We start from the raw sequence: 22,833 nt of genomic DNA on the forward strand, positions 1-22,833 counted from the left end.
TATGTCCATGCTCTGACATAGACCTGGTCCCAGGAGGATTCCTGTAGCCACCGAGCATGGCACACCAGCACAGACTTAACAGCAGTGGTCAGTAATCCACAGAAGGCCACCTGCACCAAGTCACCTCCTTGTAGACACCTTGAGTGCATCCTGGCCAGACCCAGCGAGAGGCAGATGGGACAAGCATTTAAGGAGAGATGGAGAGATATGGAGAAAGAGTCAGAGAGAGATACAAAGAGAGACAGAAAGAGATGAAAGCAGACAAAGACACAAAAATACCCATAGAAATAGACTTAAACAGAGGCAATATCTAGAAAGAGAAAGAAAAAGATAGACAGAGACTAAGAGAGAGAGAGATGTCCCCTTTCCACCTACCTGACCTCGGGCCCCACTCCCCCTATCCAGGTCCAGTCTGGATGCCGTGTCTGGTGGCAGTGTCTTGCTTAGAGGAAGCAAGTACAAGGAAGTCTGGGAAAAAATAACTTTGGGCATGTAGGCCACACCTGGGGGTTAGCATGTTCTCCCACAAAGCTGAGCAAAGAGAAGTCCCCAAATAATCCGAGGATGTAGGATGCTTGGTGGACAAGAACACTGACCAGCATTTATTAATTCACCTTCATCCTTTGATTCACTGATCCAGGCCCAGGTGTTTGGATCCTGTTATGTGCTGACAATCTTGAGTGATGTGGGTGCAGGGAGATCAGCTGCCTGTGGTTCCCCGGGAAGGCTGACTGGGAGGCAGGTGAGCAGAGGGAACTGGGAAGACCAGGGCAGGGGCTCTGGTGGCACCCAGGGAGCCTCCTGGCAGTGGTGGGAGGCGACTTGCTGCCAGGAGGTCAGGAGGGCTCTGGCCCCAGAGCCTTGGCCTGCAGCTGGCTGTGTGTGGGGTCCGGATGATGCTTGCTGAGGTTTTGCATGGAGGCTGTTGCGGTCGGGGAAGGCTGGTGTGTGCTCACTGAGACTGGGCCATGCAGGTCTGCACTCTGCCTTTGGGACGAGGAGGCCAGCAGCCTCTCGCCGCTGGCTAGATCGAGGGGCTCTTCAGAGTCTAGAGCACTCTGCTGCTGGGCCTAATGGCCCAGGTTCCTAGAGCCTGGCCATTGTCTGCTGGTCAGAGCAGCTGGGCTGAACCCAGCAGGTCGGTTGGGTGTGTTCCCAGCCAGGGTGGCACCATATGGAAAGCTTTCCCTTTGGGATCCATCCCACCAAGATCCCAGTCCTGGTTGTCTCTCCTGCGACAGGCCCGTGTGCAGCTGCGTCAGCCAGCAGTTCCAGAATCCCATCCAGGACTCTTACCAGTCGGTGCTCAGCATCCCTAGAGGGATTTCTGTGTTTCCTCTCCCCAAGGGCAGGAGGGGCTGGCTGGGGGCAGAGGGGGGCGCTTCAGGCTTCCCCTGGCTGACTGGGTTGGATGCAGGAGCCTGCTGTCCTTGGAGGATGGTGGTGGAGGCGATGCAGCCGTGGGGGCGCTGTGGGGACAGGAAGCAGAGCCGGAATCAGTGGCTGAGCCAATGCAGCCTGGGCTCCATTCTCAGGAGAAAGGAGCAGTGGATGGCCAAGTGTGGAGCAGCCTGTGGGGAAGCAGGTGACCGAACTTAGGTCTGGAAAGCAGTCTTTGAGCCATGTGTTCCCGTAGCGTGTCGTGTTGTTGAGTCTTCCTCCCTTTCCCCATTTCCAAAGCGAGGCCGGTGTCTTCCCCAACTGCAGGTGCAAACAGTGCTGCTTCTAAGAATCACTGTGGGACCTGCATTCCCATGCACCCTGTTTCACTCAGGGGGTCACTCATCTTGGCTGTGATGAAAGTGTCCCATCCCTGCCCAGTGGGGCCCTCTTTGTTGTGGAGCTGGTGGTCTTTGGATGTGACACTTCAGTCTTGGATGGCTTCCCTTTCTGGCTAGCAGAAGGAAACACCCCAGGGTCTTGTTCATCTTCTGCTCTGGCCCTGGGGTCTGGTGTCTCCCTAAGTACCCTGCCTGTTTTCAGTGGGAAATCTCACTTAGCCCTAGTGCCTGAGCACAAGGGTGCTTATTGCTACTGGGCTACCATCAGCTTCTCACGGGCGATGGCTCGGGATCACACAGGTTAGGAGAAGAGGAAGTGCTGCAGTGTAGAGGACGCCAGTTCACAGCAGAATTTTAATGTCATCTTTCATTTCCTTTGATTTTTCTTTTAGAGAAAATTTTATTGCTCACAGTTATTATGTTTTTCTGTGCTTTCTAAGAAATATTTCGGATCTACACTCACACCAATGCAAAGAGCACCTGCGTATGCCCGACAGATGCTGTAGTCATGTTGTGGCTTCTTTTTGGCTTGGTCGTTGTGAACTTCGTGACACTTCTGCCCTTTCAACTTCAGCCTGTATCTCTTACCAACAGGGCATCATCCTGGAGAGTGTGGAGGCAGTTGTCACCCTCAGACAAAAGCACTGATGATTTCCTTGATTTGTGTCTCAGAAGTGACACGATCATTGCACTTTCAGATGGCTTTGACCTGAGTCAAGACTTCTTGTGCTTTCAAAATCTATATTTCTCACTTCGTATTATTTTATAGAAGTAATGTGCATAGTTTATGCAGGAATCCCGATATTTTCTTTCCCTCTTGAAAAGTTAGGGTCTTCTCTTTTTATTTTGTTTTTTGATGGTCTGTCAAGGTGTGCCTGGATGTCAGTGTTTTTTATTCAGATACCTACTTGTCATTGGGTAGGCTCTTTCTCTCTGGGAAAAATTCTTTTCTATTTCTTTAATAATTTTTTCACCTCAAATCTCTCTGTCCTCTCTTTCTTTAAGTTATTTAAGCCAACAATTTCTTGAGTGCTTATCAGCATATGTCTCCTTTTTCCTCATTTCTTCTAATATTGTCCTCTTTTTACAAAATCAATTTTCTGGGTTTACATTAAAACATTTACTTTGCAAATAACTCTTATATGGCTAAGGTTTCTTTCTGCCCCTTGACCTCTCCACAGAGCATTTTATTGCTGTCCTGTGTACACAGAAGCCCAGAGCCGGGTTGCCTTTGTGAACTGGTGTCTCCATCCCCAGCTGCTGTGCTTGGTGTCGTCTTGTTCCTGGTTGTGTGTGTACTTTCCAGGATGAAGATCAAGCTGTGCTGTAGGAGGCAGGGTGTGCTTCCTCAGCTGCTCTGTTGGAGGACCTGTTTCCCGGATGAGCTTCTCTTTGCCAGGCAAAAGAGACTGGGCACTTTCACGGGGGTAGATCAGCAAGGTTCTGTTTGAAGTACTGTGCGTGGAGCCGCCAGCAGGATGTGCCTGTAAGATGCCTTGAAGGTACTCCGATGGCTCCTTTTATTGTGTACCTGGCTGGGTCATGGTGCCCAGATGTTTATCATGCATTACTGTGGATGTTTCTGTGAAGTGTGTTTTGGATGAGATTCACATTTGCTTTAGAATCATTTATGTGAAGGTCAATCAGACATGTGGCACGAGGGCCCAGGAGAGTCTCAGGAGAGCAAGGTTCATTATCTCCAGAGGTGGCAGAGTCAGGAGGCAGCAGAGGCCACACCTGGCCACTGGGGAATCAGTGGGGTCAGCGGGGCAGTAAGGCAGCACCCACGGTGGAGTGGGCCAGAGGCTGTGTTGGGCTTCACATCGAGGGCTGCTCATTGTGGCACCTATAGGACAGGCTGGTTTGGATATCTCTGTGTTTTTGGTGGTGTGGTGGGACCCTTGAATGCCTGTCTCCTGGTCCTGCATGACTAAGGGAGAGTGGGTCTGTCTCCTGGGGTGTGGTTAGTGAGGGGCCTTGTCTGTGGGCCAGGCAGGGTGCATGTCACAGGCATGTTCCTGGAGGGGCCTTGTGCTCCTCCAAGCTCTGGTGGGCCCTGGAGGGGCACTCTCTCCACAGCCAGAACCCTGCTCTGGTTCTGCCTTTGCCAATGTCTAATCACCTGGTGTAGAAGATGGAACATTGTAGAAAACCCATTGTCACTGGTGCATGCTCAGCACAGCTTGATTATCCTGCATCAGTGTGCATGGACCTCATGCCATGAGCTGAGGACCTTGAGAGAGGGACCCTCATCTCCTTGAGGAGAGGAGAGATTCTGCCATCTGACCACCCTCTGACTCAGCCTGCAGTCCCTCTTGGTCCACAGCCTTGCCAATGGCTCCACCCTCTGCAGGGCTCAGCCACAGCCTCAAAGCCTTGGGAAGCATTCCCTTGAAAGGGCTTCTGTCTTTCTGTGCACACACCTTGGTTTTCTCAGGAAAACCGCAAGGGATGCAGATATTGGCATCAAAAGAGGGGTGATTGTGGAGGATCAGGGTGGCCAGGGTCTGTTCTGAGTTGGGCTGGGGTTTGTGGAATGGGCACTCATCTGATTAATTCAAGACTCTCAAGACTCCATTTCTAGTAGCAAAGAAGACTGAGAATCCTTGTGTCATGTGGCTGTAGAAACATGTGGAACGTGACCGTAGGATGCACTAATTAGGCAGGTAATGAGGAAGGCTGTGGGTGATGTGTGTGGCACCCGGGTGCGTTGTGGTTGGGTGAGGTGGGAGAGGAGGCTGCAGCTCATGTGCAGGACACCATGGTAAACAGCTGGATGGCCCGGGCTTGACCCTCCGACCTCCAAGCTGCTTCAGTGGCTGAGAGCCCCAGTGTCTGCCCTGAGAGGGGTTGTTCTCTGCAGCAGCCAGAAGGCTGAGGGTTCTTTTTAAAAATGTAAGTGTTATTTCTTTTGCACAACTCATCTTTGTGTATATTTATGGGGCACAGGGTGATATTCTGATGCAGTCTGTGTTGATTACGACCGACCTCCTAACTTTTTATTGCAGTGACACCTCTCAAATTGACTACTAGTTAGGTTGAAATATACCTTATTAGTCACTCATGTCACCCTGCTGTGCCAGAGATCTCACAAGTCACTCCTCCGAACTCAAGCAATGAAGTCTTCTCAGCAAGCGACTTCCTATTCCTGCCTCCTTCTGAGCCTCTAGTCACTGCCTATTAGTTTCTGTGAGTTTGGCTTCTTTTACATTCTATATAAACAGTGAAATCATGCAGCGTTTGTCTCTGTGCCAAGCTTATTTCACTTAATGTGGTATCCTCTGGGTTCATGCAGGTCATTGTGCATAGAGGTCTCCCTTCTCTTTCATGGCTTAATGTGATTCCATTGTGCATTGGCAGTGTGGTCTTTATTCATTCATCCACGGGGGATATGTAGATCAAGACCATATTCTCATTTTGTGTAGTAATGAACATTTGAGTGCAGAGATGTTATTGGTGTATTGATTTCAATTCTTTTAGATATACCAGAAGGGGGACCTCTGCACATTTGTGGTATTGCTCTGTGGCTTTATGCAAAACCTTTATAAAACTCATGGTTTTCCATAATAGTTGTACTAATTTGTGTTCCACCACAGTGCACAAAATTCCACTTTTCCACATCCCCCAGACACTGATTATCTTTCATATTTTTGGTTTTAGCCATTCTAACAACTATGATGTGATATCTCACTGCATTTTTTATTTGAATCTTTCCCATGGCTAGTGAGGTTGAACATTTTATTATGAACCTATTGTCCATTCATGTGTCTCCTTTTGGGAGCATCTATTTGGGTATTTTGCCCACTTTCATTGGGTTATTTGTTTTCTTTCAATTAAGTTGTTGTTGTTCCCTGTATCTTTTTGGCTACCAACCAACCCCTCATAGATGTATGATTTACAAATATTTTCCCTTAGATCTTGGGTTTTCTCTTTAGTTTGGTGTTTCCTTTGCTGTGTACAAGTTTGTTAGTTTGGTGTTTTCCAATTTGTGTGTTTTTCTATATTTGTCTGTGCTTTTGAGTTCATATCTAGATAATCATTGTGAAGATCATTGTTCTATAGATTTTCTTCCATCTGTCTCATGGTTTTAAGTTTTACGTTTCAAACTTAAGCCTATTTAGAGTTCATTTCACATGTGACAGGAGATAAGAGACTGAGATTTTTGCCAATGAAACCAGGCAATACATCTTGTGAGTAGGTGGATCAAATATGAATTGAATTCCCAGTGTGTCTAGTATTCAAATGAGATAATTAAGTGAGGGAGGCCATCAAGTGCTTTGGGTGACTGGCCTGGGAAAGTGTCTGTCTCTCTAAAGCACACGCACCCCTCTCTGCTCTGTACACTCTGCTCACTTCCCTGGTAGGGTCCAGAGGTCATTCCTCTTACCATGACTTTGAGAAATTAATTTGTGAAGGAAGCCCCAGTACCCTCGATATCAACATGATATCTTTTGTTCGATTCTGAACTTTATGATGGGAACTCTCACCCCTGAATTCTGGAACCTAAATGCAGTGGGAATAATTGGACCCTGGGTTAGCAGGTGAGGTGTATATGGTTACTGTGATTGGCCAGAACAGTTGGGGAGACAGAAGAGTCCTACTCATGGGTACCAGTGACAGAGGCAGATCATCATGAACTTCTAAAGAGCGAAACAGGTGGGAAGTGCTTTAGTCGACTTTTCTGTTGTTGTTGTGACCTAAAAACCTGACGGGAACTACATAGAGGAGGAAAAGTTTATTTTGGCTCAAGGTTTCAGAAGTCTTAGTCTATAGATGTATAGATATGTATAGATGGCCTATTTCATTGTCTGGGCATGAGGTGAAAAGGAACTTCATGGTGGAAGAATGTGGCAGAGGAAAACAGCTCAGGACATGGCAACCAGGAAGGAGAGAGAGAGAGAGAGAGAGAGAGAGAGAGAGAGAGACACCAGGGACAAAATACACCCTCAATGTCAGACCCCCACTGACCTACTTCCTCTAGTCACACCCTACCTGCCTAGAGTTACCACCCAGTTAATCCATACCAGTGGATTAACCCACTGATTGGGTTACACCTCTTGTGACATAATTCTTCCATCTCTTGAAAATTCTTGCATTGTTTCACACATAAACTTTTGGGGGATGCCTCTTATCTAAACTGTAACAGTTCATCCCTGGCTCCTAAAAAGCTCGTGTCAATCTCACAGTGCAAAATACATTTAGTCCATTTTCAAGAGTCCCTATAGTCCTAATACTTCCAGCATTTCCCCAAAGTGCAAGTTCAAAATCTCATCTGAGACTCAAGACACACTGTTAGGTGTGAATAAAAATCAAAATCAAGTTACATATATCCAATATTTAATGATACAGAGTGAATAATTACATTCCACAAGGGAAAAATAGAAGCTTGGAAAGAAGGAATGGGATCAAAGCAAGGCTGAAATACAGCTGGGCAAACAAGTCTTGTAGATCCACTTCCAGCATCTGGAGCACATAGCATTGTGCTGTTCTCTCCAAAGGGCTCATGTTACTCTGACTCTATGGCCTTGTTGGTTGCAGCCCATGTGACCTCTCTTTGGCTTGTTTCTGTTCAGTTTTCCTTGGCTAACATCCCATGTTACTGGCATCTTTTAGTCTTGGGGATCTCCATAGCTGCTTTGGCTTTCTTCTCACATGTTCATGTAACACCTTCTCAAAGGCATTCCACAGGGACTCTAACCCTGCTACAATTTACCTGGTCTCACAGGCTTTCCTTTGAAATTTCAGTGAAAGTATCCATGACCCACCTAATGCATCCAGCATTCCACGCGGTTGATGCCAAGGTCTGCCACCATCTTGAGCAGTAGCCAAGCCTCCTAGAACCCTAACCTATGAGCGCCTGGGTGGCTGAACGTGGTGAAAAAGCATCCTAGTACTCTGCTTCCTCCCCCTGACATGCAAGCATGGTATGATCTTACCAATTCCTGAGATACCCTCAAGCCATTTTTTCTATTGTTTCGGGGTAAAGTATTCAGCATCTTTTTAGTGGCCGTGTGTCTTTAACAATCACAACTTCCTTAGCCCCAGTTTTACTTCCATTTTTCTGGCCAAACTGCAAGTTTTTAAAATCTTTTTGCTCTGCTTTCTGTTCCTGATTATCATAATAAAGTTGGCTAAACACAACTAACAATATACATGCCACTGCCTGATTGCTGTGCTGATTCAAAAATTCCCCTGTCAGATTCATTAGTTTATTAAATTCAGCCTCACAGAAAGTCTCAGGACATGGGAAAAATGTAGATTTTTTTTTCCAGAATATAGCATGAATGACCTCTGGTCCAATTTCCTCCTTCTCTTCTGAAAACCTATGATCCCAGTCTTTACTGTCCATAGTCCTATTGACATTCTGGTCTTTTGAGCTCCTACTAGAATCTCTCATTAAGCTCTGCTGACAACTTTCTAAAGCTTTTCTAGCTTGCATTTGTTAAAAAAGTCTTTTCCATAATCAGAAGAGGCATGGAGACCACTATGACTGACACAAAAGACATTTCTACCAGGACATCTGCCCAGGTGCTATCTGCTCAACCTTGGATGGATGCCACTCTTGTTCTAAATCATTGTGACCAAGGATTACTGCTTCCATGTGTCTGATGTAGTCCTCTCATTTTTTGTCTTAAGAAATATTCCCTGGCCTCTTCCACCTTGAATATGCCCACAGTGTGCTCTGGCATGTACCTTGCCATTGTAGTGCTCTTAGTGGGACTGTGTGTGTGTGTGTGTGTGTGTGTGTGTGTGTGTTTATTTATGTTGACACTTGAATAAGAAGAAAATTTCTAATCAAATGAACAAAAGTCTGAGTTGAATCATTTAAACAGAAGACTGTCTGTAAAAATAAAAAATATTTTAATAAAAAAAATTCAAAAAAAGACTGTGGTCCCTCTCTCAATGACTTGACTGAAGCCGCATTTCAGATCCCTTGAGTGAAGGGGAGGTTAGTCTGCCTGAGGAAGGACCCCAGGACACCACTGAAAATTTACACTGCTCTTCTTTCTCCCTGGACCATGGCTTGCCATGTTCCCATGTGGCCTCAACTGCCCCTCATGAACTGGCTGCTACCTGAACCCCCAGGCCATGAAGCTGGACTGCCAAGGGCTGTTCATCCCCAGGGGCAGCAGTGTGGATGTGGTGGGCCTGAGCTGGCACTGAAGGCCCTCAGAAGTCCCAGGGGGACCTGGCCTAAATGCTGTGGTGCCTACTCCTGCCATCTGAGATCTGAGGTCAGAGAATGGTGTTCCTGGATTGTTTCTGGGTTTCAAGTTGAGGAAGAGCCTAGCTGTGTGTCATTAACACCTCTTGTGTTTGTCACCAAGAGTGCCTGAGCCTAGTCATTGTCCTCCCTAAAGTCTGCATGTTCCTCTCTGCGGCTTTCCCTTGCAGAAGAGGGGTGTTCCATAGAAGACTATTGCTGGGGAGGTGAGGAGCAAATGCTTTTTATCATGGGTGGTTTTCATGGTTCCCGTAATTCATCAAGTGGAAGGTGAACTTGTTGTGGTAGTTTAAGGAGACAACAGCATCATGTGCACCATCGAGAGCATTTAGGAATTGATGGTAAGGAAGGTGGACTGCTGTCGTTCCCCTGCGGGTATCTAAGGCCCAAGGGTGAGGCTGGCCTGAAAGGCACGTGTGTTGAGTCCTCAAGACACAAATGTTAGCCCCTGAGTATGAAACTCAATGACTGCTTTAGTGGTCACAGAGGAGGTTGTCACTGCTAAGGTTGATCATGCTGCTGCCGGATGTGGACAGCAGAGGCTGCAGCCTGGCTTCAGAGATGGTCCATCTCTTTGAACTGCTGATCAGACACTGGAATTCGAGGTCAATTTCTCCTGGCCCCAAGGGTCCTGGAGTTGCCTCTCCTTGCCACGTATGTGGCTGGCCTCTCATGGACCCTCTGCATCCCTCAGCTGTGGGTTGGTGACATGATCAGCTGAAAGTGACATTGTCAAGACCAGGCCTTCATTCCTCTGGAAGAGGTGGTCTTTCTGGACTGGCATGTCGCTCGTTCCCAGGTTGACAACCTAACCCCACATTTTCTTAAACTCTTTCATTGAGCAGTAAGACTTATTTTGGTCTGATGAAGGTGTGTGTCCAGGTAAATTTTTCTTTATTAAAACAATGATTAGCAATCCTTCACTTGGCTTCTGTGATCTTTCTCCAAGTCACTCTCAGCTCATCTACAGCACTTTGCCCGTCCTTTGTAACAGGTGCCAGTGATTTTGGAATTCACAGGGCAAGAAGAATAGAGACAGAACCCTCCATTCTTGACGCACATGTAGTGGTCTGATCTGTGGCCAAGACCTGTGAGGAGGCCAGCACCTGCAAAGAGGGAACAGACACACTTAGACTCGGGCTCGTGAGCACATGACTGCAGAATGTTGGACAGAGGAGGACAGGTCACTCTGCAAATCTCATGACTGAGTATTCTGATACAAGAAACTTGCACTTAACACCAGTAACACCAGTTCCCCCACATACTGAGTACTGTAGTCACTGTACCATGATCACATCCTCAACTGTCAAATGCCTGTCGTTGCCTCGCAATGAGGACATCCCTGTGACTTCAGTTACACTGATTATGTTGACCGGAATCCCTGTTCTCCACCTTACAAAGACCATTTCTGTGGAAAATGAGGATCCTTTATTGTCAGGATGAAAATACGGTTACTCCGTAAAGACTTCACAGGTTTCCCAGGTGGAGTTTATTCCGCCCTACGGCTGCTGTCTCAGACTCTCCTCACTGGAAGGAACCCTGACCTAGAGCCCTACTGTTTCCAGGAGAGAAGGGAGTTGCTCAGTGCTGCCCTCGGGCACCACCCTGGGCCAGTGTTTGACCAGCCTCCTCTAGTGGGTGTTATGGGCCGACTCTTGTCAACTGAAAATTCTGGTGATGTTTCCCTAATCCTGAAACCTCCGAAAGTGACTGAATTTAGACTTGGGGATCAAGGTTAAATGAGGTCGTTAGGATGGGCCAGGGTCCAGTATGAGCGGCAGGCTCATCAGAAGAGGTTAGGTGCAGACACACACGAGGAAAGCGGGTTGAGGACAGGCAGCAGGCGCCATCTCTGAGCCAGGGGGAGCTCGGGGCCAGCCCACCTGCCACCTGGCCTGGACTGCCAGCCCCAGAAGTGTGAGCAGACCCCTTCTGTAGCTTCAGGGCCCAGAGCGCGGCCTGTGTGAGGCGGCCTAGCAGACAGAGGGCAGGCCGTCGGCACCTGGGGGCCAGTGCACTCCAGAGGCAGGTGGCGCTTGCTGGAAGAGGTTTCGTGCTGCTGGAAACCGTCCTCCAGGACCTTCCCTCCAGGGCTCCTGCCTTTGCAGGTAAGGCTAGTCCCCGCCTCCGAGGCAACACTGTCGTCAGCCTTCTCTCCCTCGCTCTGTCCCATGTTCCTCAGGGCCTGTTTCGGGCCCTCTTAGTCCCCTTCATTGTCCTCTGCCTGTGCTCAGGAGCCTCAGCAGACTTCCTGAATTCCAGGCCTGGAATAAGCACAGGCATCTGGGTTGTGTCCCAGCCACCAAGAGCCTCTTGAGGCTTCTGTGTTCCTCTGTTCTGGTCCCTGTGAGCTGTGCTGTGCAGCATGCAGCCCCTGGGGGACTCGCCTGTGCCCAGGGAGGTGGCTGGAGTACATGAGTACTGGCGGGTGGTCACAGTTGTGCAGGGCTGTTCCAGCTGGTCGGTAGAGACCAGGGATGCGGCTGACATCCCACCACACCTGACAGCCCCAAGCAGAATTGTCAGTGCTGCGATGTCAGTCGCACCAAGGTGCAGAGATCCTGGTGCAGGGCAGTGGCTCTCTACGCTGTGTACACGTCAGAATCAGCTGAGAGGCTCTTAAGAATGTCTTCTGGGGGCTGGAGCTGTAGCTCAGTGGTAGAGCGCTTGCTTTGCACGTGTGAGGCACTGGGTTTGATCCTCAGCACCACATAAAAATAAAGATATTGTGTCCATCTACAACTATAAATTTTTTAAAAAAATTTCTGGGATGGGCTCCATATATTTATATCAACATAAATCTTCTAATGTGCAGAGAGGAATTGAGAACTGCTGGGTCACTGGATTTCAAGTTTTATCGTGGATACAAATCTCCTGGAAGTTTTGTTAAGCACAACTTCCCCACCCTCTGCCCCAGATCTGAAACCAGGGCTCTGGGTTGGGGCTGAGAAGTCGTATTTCCAGCAAGCTGCCCAGTAATACTGAAGCTGCTGGTTTAGAATCCACACTTGGAAAAGCTTTCTTCTAGAACATCGAGGTTCCCCGCTGCATGAACGGCACCTAGCGCTGACTGGCTCTTCCCCTGACATTCCCTGTGCCAGCTAGAGACGACACCAGGCTTGGCCGGGACCAGGGCCTGCCGGGCTTCATGGCATTGACGTGCTTCTGAAGGCCTTTGGCTTCCAGTAAGAGCACAAGGACAGCCAAGGCATCAGGACACCTGTACACAGGCCAGGGCACCTGCTCCTTGTCGTGTTAGACAACTAAGGACTTCCTAGGTCAAGGAGTGGGACAAGACAGCAATGGAAGCAGGGACTTCACACCCTACACACGTTTAAAAAAGACTAGTACGAACTTTTGGCGATAAACTTGGAAACTTATCTGAAATAAGATAGCACTTAGAAAAACGCAACTTACTAAAATAAACACAAGGTAATGACTATCGAAGATGTTGAGTCCATGAATAAAATCCTAGTCATGTTACCTTCATGCCTGTGTTAGTCACGTTTTGGTCCCTGTGTCCATAATCGTGGACAAGACCTAGTGAAAAGGGAAAGTTATTTTGGCTCTCAGTTCCAGAGGCTTCGTCCCTCATGGAGGTGTGGTGCAGGAGCTCTGCTCCATTCGTAGCAGCCAGGAAGTGGAGAGTGCCGAGGGGAAGAGCCCACAGAAGATGCGCCCTTCCAGGGCACGCCCCCAGAGACCACTCCTCCAGCCAGGCCCCTGCCTACAGTTCCCACCAGACCTGGACTGATAGGGTACAGCTCTCACCGTCCAATCATTTCCCCTCTGAACATAACTGCATGAACACAGGATGGGCGACACCTCATATCCAAGTCATCACAATCAGCAAATTTTACAGGTACATTGGTGCACACCTATAATCCCAAGTGAATTGTCAGGCGGAGGCAGGAGGATTGCAAGTTAGAGGCCAGCCTCAGCAACTTAGTGAGGCCCTAAGTAACTTAGTGAGACTGTCCCAAGATTGAAAATAAATAGAAAGGACTGGGAATGTAGCTCAGGGGTAAAGCACTCCTGGGTTCAATCCCCATTAACCCCTCTGCCTCCAAAATCAGCAAATTATTTGAAGCAATAGGAGTGTCCAAACGATAGAGACTGTTTATCAGAACAGCACAAGAGAGAATGCTCACAACTCATGTTTTGATGTCAACACTGTCGTAAAAACTGTATCTAACAAGATCAGTATATAAAAAAAAGGCATAAAGAATTATAGCCAGACCTCCTTGATCAACAGAGAGGCAAACATTCTAAATAAAGTAAGAGCATACACAACAAAACCAATTTCAGTGTATTTTAAAAAATGTAAGTATTCATTAAGTATTAAAAATCTGCCAATGCTCTTAGTGATGAAGGAGAAAATCATATTTTAATATATGCCAAGAAAACACTTGAAGAAATTCAACACTGATATATGATACAACTTTTTAGCAAATTTAGGAACTCAAGGGAACTTTCTTTATCCAATAAAGAATATGTGTATACACCTACACAAATTGTACTCTTCAGAATCAGAAATTAGACACTGGCAATAAGATGAGGATAAAGACACCCAGCTTTGCCATTTGACAGTATTTTTGAGGTACTAGACAGGGGAGGAAGTTAAGAAAAGGCACCAAAAATACCAAAGGTTTAAGGGTTGGGAAGGAAGAAATAAAGTTGTCACTGTTGAAAGATACTGTGATGATATGCCGCCCAAAAGGAATTGAGTGAAGCAGAGTGGCAAGCTCAATATGCAGGAAAGGAGAAGCAGTGAATTTAAATCTTATTAGCAACCCACAACAAAAATGAGCCTTGAAGAAATGCACCAGATGGAGTAGCACATCCAACGCTCAGTTATGAATCTAAGAAACACGGGCAACACTTCATCCCAAAATACAGAAGACAACTCGAGACCAACTAAAGAACACCTAAAAAATGGAAATTCCATTGTCAAGCATTTGTAGAATACTTAAAAAAACGTTATTTCTCTACCAGTTAATCTTCAGTTTGAACCCAGGACCCTAGAATCCCAAGAGGTCCTGTCAGGAGATTGAAAAAATCTATTCAGAAACTCAAAGGTCCAGGAATGGCCAAGACCAGGCTGGAGGAGGAGGTGGCAGGACTGGCTTTACTGGATTTGAACTAATTATGGAGCTGCAGTAATTAAGAGAGGGTGCTCTTGAGAAGGGACAGGCAAATGGAGACACGGAACAGAATGAGGGGTGGAAAGAGATCTGTGCAAGCAAGGAGAGAGCACGTGGAGCAATGGTGGCCCAGCAGAGCAGAGGGGAAGAGAGTTCTCAACTCTGGAAATGGTGTCCATGCTGGAAGGCAGCTTGACCTTCCTGATCCCCCACAGAGAGAGCGAGACACACACAGACATGGACACACACACCCTGATAGATGCACACAGAGACTCACACACAGACACAGAGTCACCCACACAACACAGACATACACAGACACCCATCTCAGACACATGCACACACACTGACACACTCTAAAAACCCTTGCCAGAGGGACTGGGATTGTGGCTCAATGGTAGAGCACTTGCCTAGCATGTGTGAGGCACTGGGTTTGATTCTTAGCACTGAGTATAAATAAATGAAGAAAAATAAAGGCCTGTCAACATCTAAGTGTGTGTGTGTGTGTGTGTGTGTGTGTGTGTGTGTGTGTGTATACATTGCCAGATAGATCGTAAGCTTTAAAAGACAATACTGGAAACTATCTTCTTGTTTCAAGATTGCTTCCACAAGAAACAAAGGGCACATGCCCCAAAGTAAAAGATCAGAACTTCTAACCACATTGAAATACCAGTTGAAAACCTCTTAAGAAAAACACTTATGAAGAGAGCCAATAAGCAAGGGAGAAGGCATGAGGAAATTTCTAATGCACATAACTGACAAAGTGTATGTAGAATATATAAAGAGTTACTAGAAATCAATACACAAAGACAGACAATCTGATAGGAATTATGGGCGAAAGGCAAACAGCATTTCCAAAAAGATGCCCAAGGACCACTAACTACATGCAAAGTTCTGATTTACTATTTATCAGCAAAATGAAGTCATGGTATTAAATTCACCTGAGGTTAAAATTTGAATGAACATTATCCAGTGCAATAACAATATGGAGTAACAGGAATTCCCGTTCATGAATCTTGGGAATGTAAATCAGTGTGGAAATTTTTAGAAAAGAGTTGGGCACTACGCCACCTTCCAGCACATAGAGACAGAGATCCAGTCCTCGCTGCTCCACTAGGAAGACAGGCACATTCCAAGCTGTTTTCAGCATAAACACTCATGGGATGAAAGCACAGTACAAGGGAGTTACTACCACAAAGTCCATTCACGGTGGCCCTGGGGAGGAGGACCTCTCACGGGGCAGCTCTGTCCTACCTCTGCACCGGCCTGTGGTTAGGGCAGCCTGCTGTGTGGTGTTCATTATGCTGTCCACCCTGGCTCCTGTACTTTCTGGATGCACATTATGTTTCACACTTTAAAAAGAACCAAGTGGAGGAGGAGATCTGAAGAGGTCATTCCCATGTCCCCGAGTTGGGGACCTCGGGGGCCAGGAGGCCCCATGTTCTCTTTCCTCACCCATGGGCACAGTCCTGTCCAGAGGCCACGTGAGCACTTGGGATACCTCACAGTCCCTTCATGCCTCTCACTTTCCCCAGCGAGGGTAACAGCCCCTCTGAGCGGGGGGCTCTTCTTTTCCTGGTGCCCACCAAACTGGACATGCTGACGTGTCCTCGGGTCGCCTCTGGGCTGCCTGAGCCAGAGAAGCACAGACGGGAGAAAACTCCCTGGTGAGCAGGAAGGAGGAGGAGGAAGGGAGTGTGGGTGGAGGGTGCAGAGGGACAGGCCCGTCCGGTTCCAGCTGTGCTGAGAGGGAGTCCTTCCAGCACACGCGGCAGGCAGCTGCCCTGGAGAGCCAGCAGCACTGCCCAGGAGCGGCTCTGGTTGAGTGAAGAGCAGCGAGGTTACTAAAGGAAGTGGGGCGGGAAACCAGTGGGTCATGTGGGGAGCAGGAGAGGAGGGGAGGAGGGATTGTGGCCCTGAGCCCAGGGCGGGCTGGCTTGCCGCGGTGTCAGCAGAAGCAAATCTGCATAAGGAGGACTGTGCGAGGCCTCTGTGGCCCTGAGACCAACGTGTCCTAATGGGGCCCATGCTGGTGGCCGAGGAAGACTGCTGGAGGCGGCTGTGAGGAGATCTGTCGAAACAGCGGGGATCTGGGGTCTTAGTGTCCAAGAGCCAGGAAGTACAGTTTCTTAAGTGCAGTTTGCTGGCTTTTGGAGATTGAGAGACGGCGAGGGAGAGGAGGTGAGAATGGAGGTGCTGCTCCAGCGCTGGGTGACAGGACTTCTGGTCCTGAGTGTCTGCTTTACACCCACCCGAGGTTCCTTGTGAGGGGTACTAAGACTGTCTTTGTATCACGCACTCACAGCTCAAGGTGAGCGCGTGGGAAATGTTAGAGAGAGTGAAGATCATTGACCAAAGCACAGATTTCTCGTGCTGAAAGACCATCCAGCTGGGGTGGAATGAACTGCAGTTCCCCAGGTGATTAGGGAAGGGGAAGCGCAAACCCCACCCTGTCTTACCTAGGACTGCTGCTGACCAGCCAGTGAGGCTCCACCTGCTGAGCAGTCGGGACTGAGGGGCACAGGGGAGCGACCAATTTGGGATGTGGGAAGTGCAGACCCTGATGTGGGTATTCAAGCTAGATTCTCCCAACAGTGGCCACAGATTTCACACCTCTGGTGACGAATATGTGGGCTTGGCAGTGGTCCAGAAACTCAACCAGGCATGGGCTGGAATTAGCTTCTCAGAAGCCCTGGGCTTGTAAGCTAGCCCAAGCATTTCCCAGTCAGGATGAAGTGTACTTGGGAAGGGCCCGGGAGCCAGTGGTCTCCTCCCACTGGGGTATTAAATAAAGGTTGAGGTAACATGGGGCTTGTGGGCAGAGACATGGTCAATGGGGGCCCAAGAGGATTGGAATTCGTTTCTAGGAAAGATTTTAGGCTATCTGGGGCATAAATTCATCTAACACGCCAACAAAACAACTCACAAAATTCCAAAGACAGACCACTTCTGAACTCAGGAAGCAGGGGAAGAACCTGGAACAAGAACCAGAGGCTCTTGTCAGTCATCAGCAGCACCTGGCTCTGTGCCCTTCCCGTCTAGACTGCTCTTGAGAGAGGTCTGTGTACTGGGTGACGCACACAGAGGTCTTCAGGAAACTGTGCAGAAAATGCAGGATTGGGAGTCCCGCTGGGTTTGAGCCAGGTCCTCTGCTGGCTGGGTACTGGAAAGTACACCTCTCTGAGAGTCAGCGTGCAAAGATCTATGGAACGGGCATGAGGGCAGGCCCTGTGTGGTGGGGGAGCTGGGACACTGGGAGATGACCTTCCCGGAGCAGCTTTCTTCAGATATGAAGTGCCGCCCATGGCCCTGTCCTGACTGGCGATTTTGGGGGTGTCTGTGGCTTCACAGGCCCTGCTAGGCAGGTGTCCTGACCTGGGCCTGTCCTGGGGACACAGGGCCACTGTGGGAGGCCACGTGGAGTGTGTTTTCCAGATGGAATCCCTAGGCCTTAGCAGGAGGATCCCTGGGACTGTTGCCAGCAATGGGAGAGGTAGAAGAATTAGGGCGAGCGGAGGTTCCGGGATGAGACTCTCAAGTGCAGGCGGGGAAGGGTGGAGATGGAGCCACAGGATGCTGAGGCCTGAGGTTATTTGCCTCATTCCTCACGCATGGAAGGCATGAGCGTGGAGCCCACAGGCAGAGGCAGGAGGGGGCTGAGGAAGGGCACAGCTGTGGCCTTGAAGCAGAGTTGCGAGGGAAACAGCTTCAGTGACAAGAGGAGGTCCTTTGGCTGGCCTGTCCTGACTCCAGCTTCCCTCCATTGGCCCCTAAGCCCTCCAGATCACCAATCAGCCCCAGACCACCAGTCCCTTAAAATGCCATTTATAACTTGCCCTTTCCCCGGTTGAAACTCTGGAGGGCTCAGCCAACCCCCGTGCATAAGTTGACTGGTGGCTTTTCTGGGACTTTTGCACCTGCTCTTTCCGTCCACCTGCCCTCTGACCTTCCCCAGGGCTGCAGATTCCTGTGTCCACGGCAGCCAGGCGGATCACTGGTGTCAGGTAGGCAGGGAAGGCGACAGAGCAAGGCAGAGCCTGGGAGACCTGGGGGTGCTGCCTGGACTGCAGCCCCTGTTCAGTAGCAGCTCACTGTCGCCAGGAAGGATCCTGGCCCGGCTTTGTGTATGGAGAGAAGATAGGGGTCTAAAGGTTCTGTCACCTGTCTTGGTTCCTAAAGTTGAAAAGGAGTTAAACTTTTAAACAGCATGCTCAGCAAAATAGCTTCAACTTCTCCTCCACACCTGGGCCCCTCCAACAAGCCTCGGCCCGTACCAGGAGAGCAACTCAGCTCCTGGTCCTGTGCTTTCTGGCCCCTGTGCTCGGCAGTCTTTAAAGTGCATTCATACTAGGACAACTGAACGCCGGATTGGTTTTCATGTTGAGCTCTGCTTCTGGAAGGGAAGGTGCCGACCTCGAGGGCCTGGTCTCCCTGGCTCTTCCCCACGCTCAGGGCAATGCCTGCACATGGGCCTTTCAGCTGCCTCAGCTCAGTCGGTGCAGGAAGCCCCAGGCTCTCTTGATTCCCAACACCCTGGCTGAGAGTCTTGCCGTCCTGACCTTGTGCTGTGGTCACAGAAAACCAACAGCAGGAGATGAAAGCGGGTGAGGCTGTCTATTTCTGATGGAGAGGAGCAGAGTTGAAGCGGATGCCTGCACCTGTGGGGTCAATGGGCCTTGATTTCCCCAGGTGTGAAACGCTCCTGGTGGACCAGGCTAGCTCTGAGGACTGTTCCAGGAAGAGGACGTCACAGGTCCACTGTGCGGGCTCAGCAGGGCCATGGCTTGAGACAGGGCATCCACACCTTGGTGTGGAGCTCCCAAGCCCCTGCACCACGCTCCAAGCTGGGCAGGCCTCACGGGCCTGGGGAAGTGGGCAAGGAGCAAGGACCACAGCACTGACAGCATGAGCATAAGAGTGTGAGGCGCTAGACTTGGGGACTGGCTCCATCTCACCCGCTAGTGTCTGGGTTCACCAAAACTTTATGTCCTGCACCAGAGACGGTTAGAGTTTTATCTGTCCTCCATACCTTAATTCAAAATTTAAAAAGTCCAGAATAATCCAAATTCTTTCCTAAAATGGAATCAGAGCCTGTGCAATCCCATCCTGCAGAATGACCCAGGGACACAGGAGGGGAGCCTGCGTGGTTCTGTGCAGAGGAGACAGGGGAGTGGGTCTCCTCCCCCTCCCGAGGACACAGCGCAGAGCCCTAAGCAGTGTCCTTCTCATGGTCAAGTGGGACATTCGGGGACAGCAGGGGCTCCTGAGAGGCAATGCTTGGCCTGCTGGTGTCCCAGGGCCTCAGGTCCTCCCTGGCTTCCCCTGGAGGTGGTGGCCCTGCTCTCTGCTCCTTCTAGAAGCTGAGCTGGTGAACTCCCTCCTGACAGGCTGTGCACGAGGAGTCCTGTGGTCCAGGCACAGAGCAGAGGGGCGTGCAGGGGAGTCCCTGAGGGTCCTCTGTGTGTGCCCTGCAGCCGGCTCCATTCCCACAGCAGGTCAGGCCTGGCCCCTGTGCCTGCTCAGCCCTGTGCTTTGAATGGGGTGCTCAGATCCTGTTTAAATGAATATAAATCTTTTTTTGGGAAAACTGCTTCCATGCTGTTTTGAGTTTGGAATGTAAGAAAGAATGTCTCCTTGTAAATCAGTAAACCACCTTTACCCCCACACTCTGAAGTAGAAGAATCAACCAGCATGTGCTCCTGGGACCTGGTATATTCTGGTATTTTCTAGTCTTTATAGGAAAACATGTTTCCACTCTTGAAATTGATTTCTGTATCTCTCTGAGGGTCTCCACTGGCAGCATGAAAAACTGCATTTAGAATGCCTTGACGCCGTTTCATTTGGGGAAATGAAGGCCTACCTGGCCCTGGTTAGATTTTATCTAGAATAAAGGCATAGCCTACATGACAGGGGCTCACAGAGAATTCCAAGCAGTTTTCTCTGCCCTAGGACTCCATTGTGCAAGTACTGAAACTAACCTCAGAAGTAGGTGGCTTACTCAAAACACTGAGTGACAGGGCAGGGATAATCCTGTGTCCTTGATTCCTCCCGAGGGTCTCCTCTCTCACATCAGGGACAGTGTGCTTTCTCCCAGAGAAGCTGGCAACTTCTGGCTGACTGGAAGCCACCTCTCTTCACCCAGGAGTTACAGCCGGGGAAGGTGGATGATATCTCAGGGAAGGAGGAAGATTGTCTGCATTCCCTGACTGTCTGCACAGTAGGTGAGTCACAGGCACTAGCTCAGGTTCCTGGTGGGAGGGGTGGTGGCACCTAGCCTGCAGCAGGGCACTGGGGCAGCCCCACCCAGTGACCTGAAGTAAGCATGGCAGGAGCTTCTCTCTGGGTAGGAAGCTGGCCTCTCAGTGTGAGGAGGCTTGCTGCAGGGGAAACAGAAATCCCCTCCACCCAGGCCATGCCCTTGATGCCCGGGACAAAGATGGGGCTGGGAGAGGCAGGGACTCGTGCCTGAGTGGCCCTGAGACCCTAGGGCTCCTTCCCCTGCTGCCCAGGGACAGCTGCAGGGCCTGGCCACCACCCACTGCAGACTCTCAACCTGGGTGTTCTCTTGCCTGCTTCATGATCTGGGAACAGCTGCCTTCAGTTCTTGTGAATCCTATGCTCCCCATTCCTTGGCAAGGTCTTCCAGAAGATTCCATGGCTTACCTGGGTTGATCTGTGAGAAGAAGAAAGACAAAATCAGCACCAAAATGTAGAGAACCCTCATGGTGTCAGGCAGGCTGGGCCCGGTGTGCAGCAGAGGACTGAAGACTCCTCAGAGGCTGAGCGAAAGGCGCCAATGGCCGGATTTGGGCTGTATTTATACGGCTTCAGGATTGCACAACCCCACAGACAAGCTGAGGGAGGAGTAGCAGTCCAGAGTGAAGTCCTAATAACTAACCCTCCTGTCATTTGCCCTGAGTAGTCTGCAAGTCTTGTGGGCACATTTTCTCTGTCCAGCTGTGGCTGGATTTTGCTCTCAGCCTTGAGACCTAGAGTCCAGGCTGGCTGCCAGTCTGTTTGCTATCCAGGTAGGGGTACAGAGGGTCTTCAGCAACACAGCTCCCACTCCTGAGGGGGAGTGCAAAGGCTCAGGGAGCCCCTGAGAAGAGACCTGAAGCCTGAGCTGGTGGCTCTGGGCCCCAGGCTAGTGTTGGTCCCTTGGGTTTTACCATGTCCCTAACAGGGTGGCTTTTGGTTTCACCCTTTCAGTATAGCAGATGAGCTGGTTACAAGAATAAAAATCTCTCCTCAGTCTGAAGTTGCTTCTCATCTCTCTTTTGATATAGAATTGTCTCCTTGAGGGGCCAACACCTGCTGGGACTTTCCATTGGGACTTGTGTTCCCAAGATAGTGCAGTGGGGCTCGTCTCGTGTGGGCCCCCATATTGGCCCCAGAGGGCGGTGGGTGGACGTCGGGAGCTGGGCCTGGCAGCTGGGGTGTGGTGCGTCCAGTCTCGGGTCTACTGCTCAGTGGTGTGACGTTCTCAGAGACAGGTTATCTACCCTTGGTCTAATTCCGATTTGGGGAGCAGTTTTCCTGGTGCCTCATCAGGGGTCTGATTTGCAGGTAGCAGAGCAGGTTCTGGCTGGTTAAGCAAGAGAAGAGCCTATTAAAAGGCCACTGACCAGCTCAGAGGGTCATTGCTAAGTCTGGGGAGCTCAGCTTGAGGCCCACCTCTAAGACCCATGTCTGTTCTATGCCACAGACTTGACCCTCCTGGGTGCAGGGAGATCAGCTGCCTGTGGTTCCCTGGGGAGTCTGACTGGGAGGCAGGTGAGCAGAGGGAGCTGGGAAGACCTGGGCAGGGGCTCTGGTGGCACCCAGGGAGCCTCCTGGCAGGTGGTGGGAGGCGACTTACTACCAGGAGGTCAGGAGGGCTCTGGCCCCATAGCCTTGGATTGCACCTGGCTGTGTGTGGGGTCCTGACCATCAGTTCAGGGGAGTCCTTGGGGTGAAGACAGGAACGGTAAGGAGCTGCCTGAGGAACACCAGGTTCCTGAAGCAAAAGGCTGGGGGAGGCTGAGTGAGTCTCAGCTTGGAGTAGTGAGGAGACCCTTCTTGTGGGCCCTCCCTCCCTCCCTCCCTCCCTTCCTTGTCTTTGCTCTTGTTGATACTGCAGCACCCAGGGGGGCAGTGGCACTGAGCTTAGAGAACTAGGCGCTCCAGTAGGGCCCCAGGTGTTCCATTTACTAGTTGTTGGCTTTGGGCCACTGTTTCAATATCTGCACCCTAATGTTTTTCTCCTGCAAAATGGGGACAAAGATGACCTATTAGGCAGTAACATTGTGGAGTAAACTAGATAACGAAGCATAAAATCCGCTTAGGATGGGACTAGTGGTCACAGCATGCGCTCAGGGTTTGTCTAAGTGTTCAGGGAGTGAAAGGATTCTGTATGCAGGAAATATGAACCTGATTTTCAGGACTGACATTTCTGCTGTGAACGTGGAGGCATTTTTTAGGCTATGTCTACAGAATGTCAACCATGCTGCGACTAATTTGCTGTTGACTCTCAGCAGGTAACCTGAACTCCAGAGTGGGAGCATGACCCCAATCCCTCAATGGGAGACATGGGGGAGCTGAGGTTCTTCCCTGGACCCTGGAGAAGACTGAGGTGCTCAGCCATCCCTGATGGCTGATGTGCCTGGGGCAAGGCAAATGGATGGAAGGCCACCCAGCACTGTGC

At 49.9% G+C, this 22,833-nt stretch overlaps 1 protein-coding gene across 1 annotated transcript; it reads right to left on the reverse strand.

Moving 5' to 3' along the window:
* Positions 1-9,883: 9,883 nt before the first annotated feature.
* Defb1 (defensin beta 1) lies at positions 9,884-20,938 on the reverse strand. Its single transcript, XM_047550487.1, has 2 exons — positions 20,814-20,938; positions 9,884-10,112 (listed from the first exon to the last, which is right to left on the reverse strand). The coding sequence occupies exons 1-2, from the start codon at positions 20,872-20,874 to the stop codon at positions 9,967-9,969; spliced, it is 207 nt and encodes a 68-aa protein (XP_047406443.1). The 5' UTR covers positions 20,875-20,938; the 3' UTR covers positions 9,884-9,966.
* Positions 20,939-22,833: the final 1,895 nt, after the last annotated feature.

The sequence above is a fragment of the Sciurus carolinensis genome, chromosome 4, assembly GCF_902686445.1.
Source record: "Sciurus carolinensis chromosome 4, mSciCar1.2, whole genome shotgun sequence".
Taxonomy (NCBI): Eukaryota; Metazoa; Chordata; class Mammalia; order Rodentia; family Sciuridae; genus Sciurus; species Sciurus carolinensis.

Coding starts and splice junctions, on each gene's coding strand:
- Defb1 (XM_047550487.1), bottom strand. CDS start 20,874: ATGAGGGTTCTCTACATTTTGGTGCTGATTTTGTCTTTCTTCTTCTCA. Junction 10,113..20,813: donor CTTCTCACAGATCAACCCAG/GTAAGCCATGGA, acceptor CCCTCTTTGCAG/GTGCTGGCCTCCTCACAGGT.